The sequence below is a fragment of the Eublepharis macularius genome, chromosome 13 (assembly GCF_028583425.1).
Source record: "Eublepharis macularius isolate TG4126 chromosome 13, MPM_Emac_v1.0, whole genome shotgun sequence".
Taxonomy (NCBI): Eukaryota; Metazoa; Chordata; class Lepidosauria; order Squamata; family Eublepharidae; genus Eublepharis; species Eublepharis macularius.
Genome location: NC_072802.1, coordinates 20,873,601 through 20,890,124, shown reverse-complemented (window position 1 = coordinate 20,890,124; position 16,524 = coordinate 20,873,601). Strand labels below are relative to the sequence as shown.

Here is a 16,524-nt window from a genome sequence, read left to right as displayed (position 1 = left end):
GTCAATCCGAGAGGCATTGTCCGGACTTTACGGACTGTCTTGCTGCTGTCTTTCCATGGGTTAGTTAGTAACTTTTCCATGGGTTAGTTAGTAACTTTTTGTACAATTCAATACATTTGCCAAGTATATGTACTACTAGTAACAAAGTCTGTTGTGAGGAAACAATACAACGGGCTCTAGAAAGGGCAGGGCAGGCGGGCCAGGCATTGCTGCATCTGCCATGCCGATCAGGGTGGAGGGGAGGCCAGGGCAGCCGGGCCAGGCATCGCCCCTTCCTCAGTGTCCCAGTTGGGGCAGGGGGGAGGCTAGGGAGCCCAGGCATGGCATTGCTCCCTTCCTAGTTCCCCGATGGGGGGAGGCAGGCACCCTGGAGCGCTCCCGTGCTTGACAGCTGCCCGGTTCAGCCCTGTTCGGGCTGAACCAGGCAGCTGGAGCTGTGGGAGAGCTGCCGGGGGGAGGGGAGGCAAGCAGCCTGGCACGCTCGTGTGGCTGGTAACCGCCTGGTTTGGCCTTGATCAGGTCAAACCAGGTGGCTAGAATAGGGTTGCCAGCTCCAGGTTGTGAAATCTCTGAAGATTTGGGAAGGTGGAGCCTGGAGAAGTCAGGGTTTGGGGGAGAGTAGACCCTTCAACAGGCTATAATGCCATAGAGGCATTAAGTAGCTGAGTTGGCTTTTGTTTGTTCTGAGTTGGCTTTTGTTTGTTTTTTTAATAGGAGAGCTTACTATGGAGGAAATTGGGCGAGTTTCAGTTTCTCAGGATTATTGTCCTGGATAAAAGAAAACCAGGTAAGAAACAGTGAATCCTGTTACATCAAGCACCCTATCTTTTGCTTTAAAGAAGTTCTATTTATTTTGCATTTTTAGCTGTAGTTTGCAGCATAAACACGGGGACTCTTCCAGGCAATTTTTTCCTTTCAGCTCAGCATTTGGAAAATGCTCAAGAAGTGTGTGTGTTTATAAAGGAACATTGAAATTAAAAAAGACATCTGATTAAGATGCCTTTGTAAGCTTCCTAGGAAATATTAGGGTGGTGCTTGTTTTGTTTTGTTCCTTGTTAGCCTAACATGTGGAGTTTCTCTTTGTGTATTCTTGCAAGGAAAAGGCTGACACTTGTGAAGAAACTGAACCCTGGAAAGATCTGATCCTTGGAAATGAAGAAGGGATTCCTCTGAGCAAGAAGGACAAAACCATTCAGCATGTTGAAGAGTTTTGCTATGCCAGGTAAACACCAGGGCGCTGGTCTGCATCTAAGCTTTAACAGGCCTACTTGGACTTCAGCAGTGGCCAGCAGCTACGATTTGCTCTCCCATGTGAGTCACGGCAAAGGATTGTTTAACTTCCTCCTTCACAGCAAAAATCACCAAAGTTTTAGCATAGCTCTCCCCTTTAAGTAGCTTGTGTTAATGAGCTGAGCTGCATAACGGGAGAACTCCGCCAAAACCTCTGCTGTTGCTGTTCTAAGGAGCTAGAAGAAAAAAGAATCAAAACCATCAGTTTATGATTGCAAAATCATGCGATGATTTGAAGAGGTACAGACCAGATCAGACATTTTGTGACCAAAGCTTGGCTGGGAAGCCCAATTGCCGCTGAGCAGCTGTAGAGCAGGAGGGGGATATGCAGTTTGGAAGGGCAGAGCAGAGATTGGGGAAGTGTGTATTTAATCTTCCCCACCCACAGATGTCTCTCTGCTTTTCTCTGGATGGCAGGGAGGGAAGGAAGGAAAGCGGCTCTTCTCTTGCCTGCCCTTAAAAATCACGCCCTCTCCTGCTGTGCTCGGGAACCCTAAACCTCATCTGATGTCGAGCCTTTATTTCAGACTTCAGCAGGAGTGGCAGTGGAGGCAGCAAGAAATTTCTTTCTTAATATAACCAATGTGCTCTGGTCAGAGAAGGTAAAACATAGAATTATTGGTTTGTATGAATACGAGAAACTTGTTTCATGTTGAAGGTAATACGTTGGTTGTGACTCGTTCAGGATCATCTCTGAGCATGTAATGTTAACAGTTGTATGGTTTTTAAAGTCTCACTAGATGGTCTTTATATGGACAGCTTTTAAGGTTAATCAGCGACGGATCAGACGAAAGGTCCATCTAGTCCATTATCTTTTTTTCATAGACATCTCTAGGAAGATTCCCAACAGGACATAAAGGCAATCGGTCTTCCCTGGAATTGAGCCCAGTCTCTGGTTACTCAGAGACATAGTTCCTCTGAACGTGAAGGTTTCATTAACCACCGTGGGCTATAGCTGCCCATAAACTTTTCATCCAGGGATTTGTCTACTTCTTTAAGGCTGCCTCGATCAGGGAGACCCAGGCTAAAATCCCCAATCTGCAACAAAGTTCACTGGGTGATCTTGGATCAGTCAAACACTCTCAGCCTAACTTATCTTTCAGGGTTGTTGTGAGGATAAACTGGGGGACCAAAGAATGATGCAAGCTGCTTTGGATCCCCACTGGGAAGAAAGGAGGGGTATAAATGAACGAACTAAATCCATGACCAGCTTGCGTGCTGATGCAAGAGAGAGGAGGGGCAGTCTGTCTGATCGCCTCCTTTGCTGCAACCCCTGCCCCACACAGGTGTTTGTCTGTGCAGGTCCCATGATCTCCAGCATAGCCTTTTCAGAGTCAAAAAGGTCCTTCCCTGTGCACCATTGGGAACACTCAGGGGATCCAGACCCTGTGTTTTTAAGTGGATGGAAATTGAAGTTCTGTTCAGCAAGTTTAAAAGTGGACCAGTTGCAACACTCCTTCCCAGCTTATATGCTCTGGTTAGCTTTTCCTGTTCTTGTTTACCTTCTTCAAACTCCTAGGAAATAGCCAGTGAAACGTTTATTTTGAAAGAAAAAAAGACATCTGGGTAGCGAAGGTAGTATAGCAATACGCAAAGCCAAAATGAATGGCCAGAGGACAAAATGCATCCTTCAAAGGGAAAGAATACCATCTCTGCAACAAATGGTATTGAGTAGAGAGGGGAAAATAGGCAAATGGCTGAAAAAACAGTGAACACCTGTGCTGAATAAATTAACCAGCTGGCTGGCAATTTTTCTTTTGACCTATCAGAAGGGGTGGCTGTTAGAAGGCATTAATAAGACACATTGGCTATGTGAGATCCTTTTGTTACTACCATTAATTAATGAATGGTGCTAGATAACATGCAGAATTTATACCACTGTTTCAGCTGCAGATGGATCCCTTTTGTGAATCAGTATTACCTGTGAAGATTTAAATTTGAGTGACTCCCCCCCACCCCCCTGCACTATTATTCTGTTCAGAGATTATGGTTGATAATAAGCTGGTAATGTTTCTTTTGTTCAGTAGCTGGGAATTGTAAAATTGATGGTCTCTTATGAGACTTTTTTTTGTTAAATGGACTTTCTTTCTTTGTTACCCACTGAAGCCGCTGTCAAGTATTTGATGTTAAAACAGACAGTTTCAGTTGTGATCTTCATAGCGTGATACTAGATCAGTGGTACTTGCTTTATGGGTCTCAGAGAGTCACATTCGCAATTCCCATCAACCAAAACAGCCACATGATTACCTTATGCCCAGCAAACCTCCCCAAACATGCGCAAACAGTAATATATAATATAACCCTTTTAATTACCAGGGTACCTCTGAGCATGTTATCTTTTTCCACTACTAGGAGTTTTGTTTTGTGAGTTAGCATTCAACAGGGATCTGCCCAATTCTATATCTCTGCAGCCTTGATGTAATAGTCTTGGGTAAGTTATGTTTTAAAAAATAAAATAGTTTTATCTTGGGTAGTAATGATAAAATAGTAATGATGACATTATTCCAGTTTCTAAAGAAATTACCCACTCTCCTGAAACATGGGGCAGGTGCCAGGTGCCACTTCATTGGCTACCTAATCAGCTACTGTGCTCAGTTCAAAGTATTGGTTATCACATACAAAGCTCTTCACGGCCTTGGCCTAGCATTCCTACAGGACTGCCTCCCTCCCTATGTTCCTCCATGGCAGCTTCACTCATCTGAACAGGGTCTCCTGCAGGTGCCACCTTGCACGTGGGCAAAATCAGCAGCAGCCCATACATGGGCTTTCTCTGTGGTGGCCCCTACCTTGTGGAATGGCCTGCCTGAGGAAGTCAGAAGAGCCCCCATTCTCTTAGCTTTCCGCAAACGATGCAAAACCAAATTATTCTAAAAGGCTTTTGTATTGTAGGGAGGGGCTCTCAGATGCTTTGCTAATGAGTTAAGGACTTCACCACCATGTTGCCTTATGTACTACCTTAAATATGTGCTCCTATGAGCTACCTGTGCTTCATATGGTCTAATGTCAACCCTAGAATTGCTTATGTTCCATTTCAGCATTTCTTCAAATCTGCATTGGATTCTTGCTAAATCTATGTTTTTGTAAAACTGTGTTTATTTACCCTATGGCATTTCTTATGGAAAAGTCCTTGAAATTGACTGTACTAATCTCACACTGTGTAATCCGCCTTGAGTCTCAGTGAGAAAGGCGGACTATAAATGACATAAACAAACAAATAAATAAAATAAATGTCAAATAGCTGCAAGTGGCTTCCAAGTCACTGAGTTGGTATCATTGTGTGAGACACAGGGAAGCAAGTCCCACAGGAATTACTAGAAATAGGGTTGCCATATTCCAGTTCCCTAAATGCGCACAGCCTACTTTGTATATTGCGCATATTGTACATCGATCATGCAGATCAAGCGCTATAATTGCATTGTTTACCAGTTGCTTTGTGTCTGGTTCCTGGCAATCACGACAAAACTTGGAGTAAGACGTGAAGAAGTATCTTTTTTTTTAAACCTGGCTGTTAGAAATCCGCTTGTTTTCTTCCCAGGCAATGGTAAAGCTCGTTGACAAGAGATGGGATGCACTGTCAGTCATGGCTGTGGAGTCCTTTTCTGCCTGCAGTAATGAAAGGCAGGATGTGGTCGTGACCATTCAGCCCTGTATTTTGTTGCCATTTGTCGCTCCCCCTTGGATTAGTGATTAGAGAACCTGCCTAGCCAGACTAAAGAAGCCGGGGCAAGTTCTTGTCTGTAAGTTTGCTTCAAAGGATATTTATAGGGCAAAAGAGGTGAGTAAGACAGGAGAATAGGCAGGAGAAGACCAGTTTACAAGACTGAATTTTAATCATGAGGTACAAATGGTTAACTTACTTGTTTGGGAAAGGCATGAAGAAAAAGCCCAGAGATGCCCCAGCCAAGCTCTGCCACCTCCACAACTGTTGTTCTAAGTTTTTCAGTCCAATCAAGGTTCCATTGGGCACAACTCTCTGATGTTTGGCTGACCGAAAGAAGCCCGAGTGACTTCAACTTCCCACACGATGAATTTTACTCTTCAGGCTGTCACCTTGCTCATCTCTAAGGTGGGCTTTCATGCATGCTAATGGTCCAAATGGGCTCCAGGTGGCATGCCCAGAATTCAGGCAAAACTTGGGCAACCTAGCAATACGGCAACCCAAAATGACTTGTTAGTGATTCTGTTTTTGAAGTACAGCGTTGGTGGCACTCGAGTTTATGGAACGCCAAGGATACATTTCCATGAATGTAGTGATGTTCTGCATAGGTTTCATCATAGTAACCTGTGCAGTATAGTAAGCAGCTCCTGCTTGATGATGCACACGCACACATACATTGGATCAACCGACAGTCCTTTACTTCCTCAAGGAAGTTTGCTTACATGGTACAAATACGAGGTTTTCCCATTTCACAAATGCATAGTTACATATTGTGTGGTGATTCTAAGAACATACAAGGAGCATGGAAGATCAACTTGGTCCTGCATCTTGTTTCTCAAAATGGCCAACCACATGACCCTGGAAGGCTGGCAAGTAAAGTACGGAAGCCAACACCTCCCATTAAATACCCACTGGCAGGGCTTTTTTTCTGGGAAAAGAGGTGGCGGAACTCAGTGGGTTGCCCTCGGAGAAAATGGTCACATGGCTGGTGGCCCCGCCCCCTGATCTCCAGACAGAGGGGAGTTTAGATTGCCCTCCACGCCGCCAAGTGGCGTGGAGGGCCTTCTAAACTCCCCTCTGTCTGGAGATCAGGGGGCGGGGCCACCAGCCATGTGACCATTTTCAAGAGGTTCCGGAACTCCATTCCACTGCGTTCCAGCTGAAAAAAAGCCCTGCCCACCGGTATTCAGTGGTAGCCTGCTTCTGTCCATGTAAGTTCCTTCTAGTCTTCATGGCCAACAGCCATTGACGGGCGTATCCATCATGGATTGATCTAGTCCATGAATTTGAAGTTACCCAAACTAGTGGCATCGTATGTCCTGTGATCTAGTGCCGTAAGTTAATTATGCGTTCTATGAAGAAGTACTTTCTTTTGCCTGTCTTGAAACTACTTCATTGAATGTACTTGAGTTCTGTTGTTGGTGTGGAAGAGAGTCCCCTTTCTCCACATTTTCCAGGCCGTGTATGATGTTCTCCTTTGTCATCTTTTTGTCCTCTAAACTGAAAGGCCCTGAACCACTTGAAAATAAAGAAATCATGAGGTTTTGAAAAAACCTTTATGAGCCTAACTGAGCCTTCAGGGGAGATTGTTGTTCCTTCCTTTATATGAAAATAGATTGACACAGAATTCTAAGGAGCTCAAAAGTCTGTACTTTGCTCTGCCCTGGTGGAGGTTATAACATGGCTAGCAATAATAATTTCAAAATACACCTTTCAGTGAAATCTATAGAACTGTTCAGGGATTTACTTTGTGAAACGATATTCCAGCCCAGCTCATTCAGGGGTCTTTCTTTAGTCAGTATAGCGGGGCTGCTAATTAGGGAAGGACACAAAGTCCTGAAAGTTAAATGGCTTGCCTCTGGCAGCTGGAGAAACCCAGCCTTCTCTTGATAGCTCCTGAAGCTTTACTAGTGTATTGCTTCAAGTCACCTTTCAAACAGCAGTTCATTAATCGTCAGCTAAGTTTTAAAAAATTTACTTGGTGGACTGACGGCTAAGTGGTGAAAAGATAAAAAGATAATGCAAACTTCTTGTTGACCCACTCCCTCATTTGTAGCGACACAGGTTTGATTCATCTCTGTCAGCAGCATAAACTGGAATCGCAAGTTCAAAAGTACTAGTTGCTGAGGCAGGCTTCATTGAAGTCAAAGATTAAAAAAGCAAGAGGAGATGAAATGGGGAGTGTGGCCTTAGAAAGTGAAAGTGAAATGATCTTTCCATTAAGAAGAAGGGGAGGATGCTGAGGACTTGTTACAGGCACTGACCTCCCTCTTTGGACCAGCTTACCTTTTTCCTAATAGGCAGTCAAGGGCTTAGTGGGCCCACCAGCTGCAAGACTTCAAGCACACCTTCATTAAATTTTACTAAAGCTGTGGGTCTGACAAGTAAAAGTTAAGATTACTTGTGTTTCTTATATCTTGATTGTTATTATTTTTAAAACATGCCAACAATATTCTAGGGATGCCTTTTTCATGCGCAAAACACACAGCTCCCTCCTTTTCTATCATTCTTCCATCCAGGCTGTCCTTTCCCTTCTCTCACATAAGCTGTATTGTTTGTCAATATTCCGTTGTAAGACTTTCTTCACAAAGTCTTTACTAACCTCTGAGTCATTGTAGCAGCTGAGCTGGGGGTTTGTGGGCAAGCAACCGGTTTTTACTGCATTCTTTAAATATATTGCACGAACACTGAACAGTTAAATTTAGTGTAACTCAGGCAAGGGTCCTTCGTAGCCAACAAGTTCAAGACTGCTGAATTCAAGGACTATTTTCTTCTTCTTTTTTATCTTTTTCTTTAAATCAGTCAGGATTCAGTGGAGGATGTGGAAGAAGCCGGTGCACTGCCAAAGCACTCTACCTCGGTTATCCCTACTTCTAGCGAAGTTCTAGAGGAAGCTTCTGCTACCACTGAAGAGGAATGCGTTCCTTTAGACGGTCAGTCATCGGGAGTCAAAGGTGAAGAAACGTCCCCAGAAAGTCCTTCAGAAAACAACGCAAAATGTCCAGACGACCACAACAGTGTAGAAGTCACCTCTCTAGGAGAGAAACACAGCGACGATGTAACCTCTGATCAATCAGTATCGGGAACGGAAAACGAAGAATCCACATCAATAATGGATGCTACCGCTGAACCGAAGAAAATTACTTACTCCCAAATTGTTAAAGAAGGCAGGCGATTTAATATTGATTTAATTTCCAAGGTAGGGAATTCATTGACTTTTCTTTCTCTTAAAAAAAATCTATTTACTTCATTAAAAACGACTCCTTTAGAAGCTTCAAAGAGTATGCAGGGTAATTATGATGGTGCTGGGATCCAGCATTTTGCTTTGTAAGGAGCATAGGTCACTTTCCAAAAGACACACACTTTAAAGCATGTGCTGCTTGAAAAAGAGGACTGGGCTACTGTATCAGCTTAAAAGCACATTTTGATCTTTTCCTTTCAGTCTGTCCAAAGTTCTAACAGATTTGAACCTTTTCCTTTGGGGATGGCACTTTGCAGAAAACAAAACAAAACTAAAACATATGAAAACTAAACCAAGTTTAAGAAATGGAATACGTAATGCATTGGCGCCTAAGATTTCACTCTGCTAATGGAGAAGCCTTCCCCTGTCACAAGGAAGGAGACTTCTGTTGGCAGGACACTCCTCTTCTTGCGATGCAGGGCTCTTTGCACCCGAGGAAAACTCCTCAGCTCGCAGAATGAAATCTGAGGATCTGAATTGTATTTGCTTTTTGAAAATAAATCAGCTGGAGGGCCTATGAAGAATTGCGAGGGGGGAAGGAATAAACAAGTGCAAAATTTCCCCGTAACCCAACTATCCTCTTCCAGGGTACAACAAAATCTTAGAGGCTTGAGCAGGCCAATTTCTTTGTCCCCCTATGTTTTCTTTTACGGGTGCTCCACCTTCAACAGTCTGTTCTTCCTAGAGGTCACTGAAAATTATCACTCCACATCTAGTTGCTTATTAGGGTTCTTTTTAATTTGCAAGAAATATTTTTCGGAATCCCAAGTATGCAGAGATGCGGCGTTGTCTGTGTATTGCAGTTTTGTTGCCCTGTTGATAGGCAATTGGCCATCAGCTTTACAACTGGAGAGAATGATTACCAGAATCTGACCATTCAATATCTTGTTGTTCTCGTCCCCATCTCTATTGAATGAACAAGAAGTATAAATGAACTCTATCACAGCTCCCGCTTACACCTTTTTGGTTGCAGTTTGTACATTCCAAACTTGGTCTTGCATTTTCTTTCAGTTAACGATATAGACATAATAAGTGGGAGTGATGCCACTGATTTCTGGTAAAATTTTGAAAAATAAAGAAGCTTAAGTTCTAAGATTCGAAACTCTGTGCCCAGTACTACAGTCTGTGCTTACAGGGAGTTGCAGAACACATACAGCCCTGGTCTAGGGCTGTAGGCAGTCTGTGGTATGGAACGAACGACGATCCCTTGTAATAGCAGGCTTGATCGACCTGTGCCTGTCAGTAGGGCAGTGATGTGGGGCTGCCCTACTTAAAAGGACTCCCCAGATATGCAAGACGGTATTTTTTTTGCAAATATTTATTACAAAATGTATACGTTGCCTCTCCAGTAACTTTACCTAATAAAACACAATATCCTTAATAAAAATCATTCAATTTACAACATAAACCATAAATTGTAAAAGATTATCATAATACTCTGCTGCAAACAGGAATAACAAACCAAAGCATAGCTACCAATCACCAGAAGTCCTCCTGAAAAGGCTTGTCTTGCATAATCTGCAGTAAGCAGTTTCTTTTTTAGAAAAGGGGGAAAAGCCTCATTCTGTCCTCAAAAGTCTAAATGAGAACAGGGATGGACAGACTACTGGATGCAGGTGATTATCAGTGGGAGGGGAGGAAAACAGAGGGGAAATTAGCCACCTTAATCTCCTAGGAGCTCATAGCATCCTGCATTGAAGATGTGTAACTCAGAAGAAATCTTCCAATAATTTAGAATTCCTCTCGGAGCCCCTGATTTGTATTTTTAAACAAACAATTAACTGGAGCCACGAATACTCCCTTTTGTTTCTCTGCTATAATTCCTTGTATTTAGTCAAGCTTCAACTGGTAATATTTATTCGAAACATTTATATCTTGCCCTTCCATTTATACAGGTCCCCAGGGCAGCTTATCGCAGAACTAAAATGACAAATAATTTAAAACACAACCCATTCAGGTGTACAGCCACAGCGAGTAAATAGAAAAAGCAAAATAGGGGGGAAAGGACTAATTACACCACTGGAGATTCAGCGATCTAAAGCTCTCCAAAAGTGTGTTGACTTGGCCTTTCATTGGAATGTTAACCAGGGGTGGGGCGGGGGCGAACTCCTGCCAAGGTGTTCCAAAGTATTGGTACTGCTGCTGGAAAAGCCTGATTTTGTATGCTGCTCATCATATTTCAGGAGTTGGAGGCACATGTCAAAAGGCTTCGGAGGATGATCTAAGTATCCTGATACGTTCATGTAGGAGAATGTGATTCTGTCCCCAGAATGTTTGGGGTCAGGGCTATTCGAATTGACCTCTGATGACACAGCTCTGATTTGGTGACCTACTCTCACGTCCCTTATTAGACTTGCAAAATTAGCTACTCAGGGCTGCAAAGACTTTGAGAATGATAGCACCGCATAAGTAACTTTCTCCACTGGAGCATTGCCTTTTAAGTCAGGTCATCCATCTTGCTCTAGGGGTTTTACATTCATGTCCTTCCAAGAATGTGTAATAAATTTTTAGCTTATACAAAGCGAGTAAAAGTATTAGAAGATTAAGTTTTATGGTTTTAACTTGTAACCATGTGAACACTGTGCTTGCTGGGATATTAAAAAGTTTGGGGATAAAAGAACAAGAAGTTCGTCATCTGAAAGTAACGTACGGAGCAGATGTATGATGAAAGCTTGCAAATGGAATATATAAGTCCAACTTCTCGAAAATCATGGAAAGATTGTGTTGTAGAGGAAGGCTGGCTAATGGTTCTTGTGTTTTGATAGCTTTGTATGCTGGAGGTTTTGGAGACTGCTTGTAAGAATCTCTAAAGCTCCATCAAGTTTTGGGCCAGGTCCTTAAGGATCTCTTCTGCTCTGCTGTAACTTCACTTAGCTTTAATGTTGCCTGCATCCCATTAAAGTATTGGCTCCAGCAGGATGGGCAGTGGCTACGGTTGTCCTTTATGTATGTTCACTGGCTGGCTTGCATCCTGCCTCTACTCCCTATGTTGCTCTTTCCAGCTCCTTGGCTTAAATCCAGAGCATCACATGTCGTGTTTCACTGACACATACAAGGCTTTCTAGGTCCCTCTTCCAGTAGTAGCTGCTCTGTTATCCTGTGGCCCTTTCAAAGCAGCACCCCATGAGAAAAGATGGGAGGCTGCTGCCAGAAGCCAGGGTCATGCCCCACCATTCATGAGGAAACCCGTTCGCTCGTGCATGTGGGTACTGGTGTCTGGATCCAAGTCGCTGTGGGTGGGTACCTCCCCTGAAGCTTCTCCAGGTTTTTTTTCTGATCGTATTTTATTTGGAACCCAACTTCCATTTCTTTCCCCATCTCTTAACTTTGGACTGCTTCGGAGGTTGTCCAACGGTAGCAAAAGAGGAAGTGATGAGTTGTGGTTCTTCTTTTCACATTTACAGATTAAGTGTGAAGGAGAAGTTCATCACTCCCCTTTAAATGCGATCTGGAAGTGTGACTGACTTGCATTTCTTCTCTGCATGCTTTTGTAGAGCATCTGAAGTGACCCTTGCATTCTGCCTGGAAACTCAAATTTTACTTCCAGTAGGAAGTAAGACATTGAAATAAGTCAGAGACAACAGCCATTATTGCCTGTTGATTTTCTCCATGTCTGCATGGCAAAGTTTCATTAAAATCTTGAACTTAATCTGCATGCTTCGGGTACTTGTCCACAAAGAGAACTGGAAGTTCAGAATTAGTGTTCAATATTACTGTTATTTAATCTTATTTTTAAATTGTGAAATGTTTTAAAATCTTCTTGATTGCTTTTGCTGGTCGTCACTGCTGACAAGAAAACTGTTAATTAAAAGACACATTTTCCTCAAAAAAAATTTTTTTTCTCTTATACAGTTATTGTATTCTCGAGGATTGTTGATAGACCTTCTGATTAAGTCCAACGTTAGCCGATATGCCGAGTTTAAAAATGTTACCCGGATTCTTGCATTTCGAGAAGGGAGAGTAGAACAGGTACTGTAACAGACTGCATTGCAAAAGCCCAATATTTTGACATTTGAGCAAATGTAAAGTCAAATTGAGGTCGAACATTAGGAGATCCGTTCAGGGAACTCCTGCAGGGTTTTTCCCCCCCCAAATTCGGTTTATTGTTTTTAAAATCACCAACAATGCAAATAACTTTTACAAGAATATGTATCTGTAGACAATTATTACATTCAGTATATGTTTTCTAAATTATTATACATTCATACAATCATAAATAACATATATTTACAATTCATATACAATCAAATAGCAATGATTATATCTTACGGTATTGAATATCCATCCTGTTATGTGCTATTGTATCTGAGCATGTGGAACTGGATGTGTATAACTAGTAGTGGAGATATAGAGGAATTATATCCTTCCAATTTACCACAGATCTAGATCTTTAAGTCTTTTGGGGATTAACTCCTGCAAGTTTTTAAAGGATAAATAGGAGCTACCTGACATGGACTAAAAACTTAAGCCTTCCCTTGCCCCTTGTAACAACATGAATTGGCGAGCAGTTAAGGGCTGGAAAGGGGTGCTATGCATGGTGCAGCTATGCTCCTCTCACCCGGTGTGGGTCTCTCCCCACACTCAGCTATTTACTCCTTAAAACCCCACAGAAGATCCATTGATGAGTCTCTTGGGATTACATCTGTTTTGGCACTTAAACTGTCATCAACTTCATCTAACAATGTATTTATCCCTGGTTCATTCATAGGCATAATAGTGTTAGAAATTTGTTCAGCCCTTCATAAATTGTAATATTATTTATAACTATATTATTTATAGCTGCTGAATTAAACAATTGCCAAAGGAGAAAATTCATTAGAATGCTGCTGTCCAGGTCGCCGGTTTGCTTTCAAGGGCTAACCAAGCTGCAAGGACTAACCAGTCTCCAAATGGTGCTGGTATTTCAGGTTCATTGTTGCTACCTGTTGGAAGAGGGAGGTACAATAGCTTAATGGCAGAGCAAAGAAAGAAATGCCCCTTCCAATTTAAGTCCAGCAGCATATGCATTTACGTTATATCTAAAAGAGAGAGGACAAGAGTATGGAAACATGGGAAAGTGGAAAGTTTGCATTGAGTTCAAGCCAGAAGTTCATAGGATAAAGGAAAGAAAGAGGACAGGTGGTGGCAAGAGCCTTGTAGAGGTGGGAATCTAGACAAGTATTTAAACCTTGGAAACTATTTAACCCTTCAGATTAATGTAATTACTCTAATTCACCCAACAGGGCTAGCTAAAACATGCATAGGCTGCACTTGACTGTGTGGAGAACGTAAGGCCGTGGTTTTAAGATTATGTTGGTGATTGTGAGAATTCTCAGCAAGCGAAATATAAGACCGAGTGAGGCATAGCTGCTAAAGCCAGTCTGTGTAAATGAGCCATTGCGGCTTTTCTGCTTCTATGGCAGAAGGCAAAGCTGTTTCACAAAGTAAACGTCTTTCAGGTGCCGTGTTCCAGGGCAGATGTCTTCAACAGCAAGCAGCTGACTATGGTGGAGAAGAGAATGCTGATGAGATTCCTGACGTTTTGTCTGGACTATGAAGCGCACCCCGATGAATATCAAGGTTTGTATCTCTTGAATCACAGATGTCCCATTGGTTTGTGTGTGGATGCGTTTTTGTTACCTTGTTCCCTCCATCTCCTTGGCATTTTCTTAAATTTCTGCGCTTCTTGATTCTGGAGGTCCTCGTTAGGCTCCTCTGGGCACAAGGAATTCTCTCACATGTAAGATCAAGATGGGTAGCCGTGGCTGTCTCTAGCATACCTGAAGAAGTGAGCTGTGACTCACAAAAGCTCATACCCTACGACAAATTTTGTTAGTCTTATAGGTGCTACTGGACTTTTGTTCTTTTCCACTCTCATGCGTAAAACACTGTATAGGGGATGGTAACTATGGTGTACATGTGGAGTTCCCTGGCCATTCAGGTCAGTGAGAGAGCCCTTGAGCGTGGTGGAATTCACACGTGCCCACGGATCTGCTGAACCAGGTTCTTGGAACTGGAAATGTAATACATTTAATCACATCAAATGATTCCATGTGTAAGTCAGACTCCAGCTTTTCAGAATTCTAAAGCGCCCCCAGGAAAAACAAGAGAAGGCAGTAGCAAATTTGTAGGCAAAAACCTAGAAGAGCCCTCTCCTCCATTTGCATTGATCATCTCTGCTTATAGCCATGGTTGTTTCTTGCCCTCTCAACAAGTAGGTAAGGGCCAAACTACATGTTATTTTTGTTTTTACAAGTTGGGTTCCTGAGACACAACTCTCTTTCTATGCAGTACACTAGCAGTTGTGGAAAACTGATTTTTAAAGCACTGATTCGGCTCGGGACTGCGGTGTGGTGGAAGGAGGGACTTCTGCATCCCCCTTCCACTCTGTTTCCAAAGCTGGCACAACTCCAAATTGGGGCATGCAGTGTCTCACCCCCAGAACATTAAGGCTTCAGAAAAGGGTGCCGGAGGGAGGCAGAAGCCCCTTCTTCCCCCTGAGCTATATCAGACCCCTGCAGTGCTTTTAAAAACTCACTCCTTTACAAATGCTTTGGGATTGCTGGAGAAGATTCATTAAACAAATAACGTAGCTTGGTCTTGAGAGAGATCTGTTTTATATTCCTGGTTGGTCAAATGCAGCCAGGGCTGCTGCTGCTTTGTTGGCCCACCAGAGATCCCATTCGGCCCTTCATTGTTTCCTCCAAGAAAGCTACAGTGGCTGTAGCCTGAAGCAGGCTGCTTTTGATAAGATGTGGCCGTATTAGGTAGCTGAGCTCTCACTGTGATCGCTTCAGTGTGAGAAAATGAGAAACAAATGATGTATTCGATGTAAGATCGAAAAGAGTCCGTCCGGTAGCACCTTTAAGACTAACCAACTTTACTGTAGCATAAGCTTTCAAGAATCACAGTTCTCTTCGTCAGATGCATCACACATCTGACGAAGAGAACTGTGATTCTCGAAAGCTTATGCTACAGTAAAGTTGGTTAGTCTTAAAGGTGCTACCGGACTCTTTTTGATTTTGCCACTACAGACTAACACGGCTAACTCCTCTGGATCTTTGATGTAAGAAGTTCCAAATTCAGTCAGAGTGGGGCTGTGGTTCAGTGATGGTCTGCCTGCTGTGCTTGCAGGAGGTCTCAAGTTCAGTCCCTGACATCTCTGGTTTAAAGAAAGTGTGCATATAATAGGCAGTACGAAAGACCTCTACCTGAGGCTCTAGAGAGACACTCCTGGTCAGAATAGACCACACTGATCTTGATATCCCGAGGGTTTGGCTTGGTATAAGGCAGCTTCATATGCTTATGTGATGGAATGTGTTCTCAAAATGAAACAGGGCGATTTATCTTTGGGTACTGCTTTTCTCCTTTTGGGGTGTAGCTGTGATTCTGCGTTGCAGTTAAAAGGCTCAGGTAGTAGGTAATGTGGATGACCTGTACATGAAACCTGGGACGGCCACGGTCAGTCAGTTCAGGCAGTACTGAGTTTGATGGACCAACGATATGAGTCTGGGTTAAGGTATTAATGTATTTGTGAGAGTTTGGAACTTGCCTGTATTTGTGAAGAGGACAAAGCCGCATCTCTTAAAGCGGCTAAGGGCTTAATAATGGTCTTGGACATGGTACAGTCTTCTGTTGTGACTGTACCTCCTCAGATGTCACCTTTTTGTTTTTCCAGTGGCCATCCAAAGCCGCTAACATTTGCCTTTCCTTTCCTGAAACAGCTCAGAAGGATTGCAAGTTTTCCGACTACCTGAAAACCCAGAAGTTGACTCCCAACTTGCAGCATTTCATTTTGCATTCCATTGCAATGGTCTCGGAGGCGGACTGCTGCACCATAGACGGCTTGAAGGCAACACAGAAATTTCTGCAGTGCCTTGGCCGTTACGGCAACACTCCATTCTTGTTCCCTCTGTACGGGCAAGGGGAGATCCCGCAGTGCTTTTGCCGGTAAGCAAAGAGCCGATCTTAAGACGTCTTCAAAATGTGTAACCCGATTTAATTCCTTCAGACCTCTTACCGTTCCCATTTTTTCATGTTTTGTGGGTGGAGAAGAAACAGTTCATCACTTGCTGTCATTGTTCAGCAGTGTGTACTGTGAGAAATGAAGAGAAGGCTACAAGATGCTGGACTTGTGGCTTCTGGTTTCTCCCACCCCCAACATTCTTCCCCATCCCCTGCTATTCCGTTGTCCTGGAAGGGAATCCCCAGGTGAGCTTAGCCTCAGTGGACTAGTCCCTCAAGTTCTAGTACATTGTTCTATATGATTGATTTGTTATCTGGAGGTTTAAAGTAAGAAATCTGAATCCAGAGTTGTGGCTGGTAAACGGTGAAATCTGGTGTCGTCGTCGAGCTT

At 43.1% G+C, this 16,524-nt stretch overlaps 1 protein-coding gene across 3 annotated transcripts in view; it reads left to right on the top strand.

Annotated features, from left to right (window-relative positions):
* Positions 1 to 16,524, top strand: part of CHM (CHM Rab escort protein) — a 98,066-nt gene that overhangs the window by 30,752 nt on the left and 50,790 nt on the right. The window contains exons 3-8 of one of the 3 annotated variants that reach the window (XM_054996783.1): positions 715 to 787; positions 1,104 to 1,222; positions 7,751 to 8,147; positions 12,042 to 12,158; positions 13,628 to 13,748; positions 15,893 to 16,118. In XM_054996783.1, coding sequence (XP_054852758.1) covers positions 715 to 787; positions 1,104 to 1,222; positions 7,751 to 8,147; positions 12,042 to 12,158; positions 13,628 to 13,748; positions 15,893 to 16,118 — 1,053 coding nt within the window. Of the gene's footprint in view, positions 1 to 714; positions 788 to 1,097; positions 1,223 to 7,750; positions 8,148 to 12,041; positions 12,159 to 13,627; positions 13,749 to 15,892; positions 16,119 to 16,524 lie in introns of all 3 variants that reach the window. The other 2 variants (XM_054996782.1, XM_054996784.1) reach the window with 2 other exon arrangements.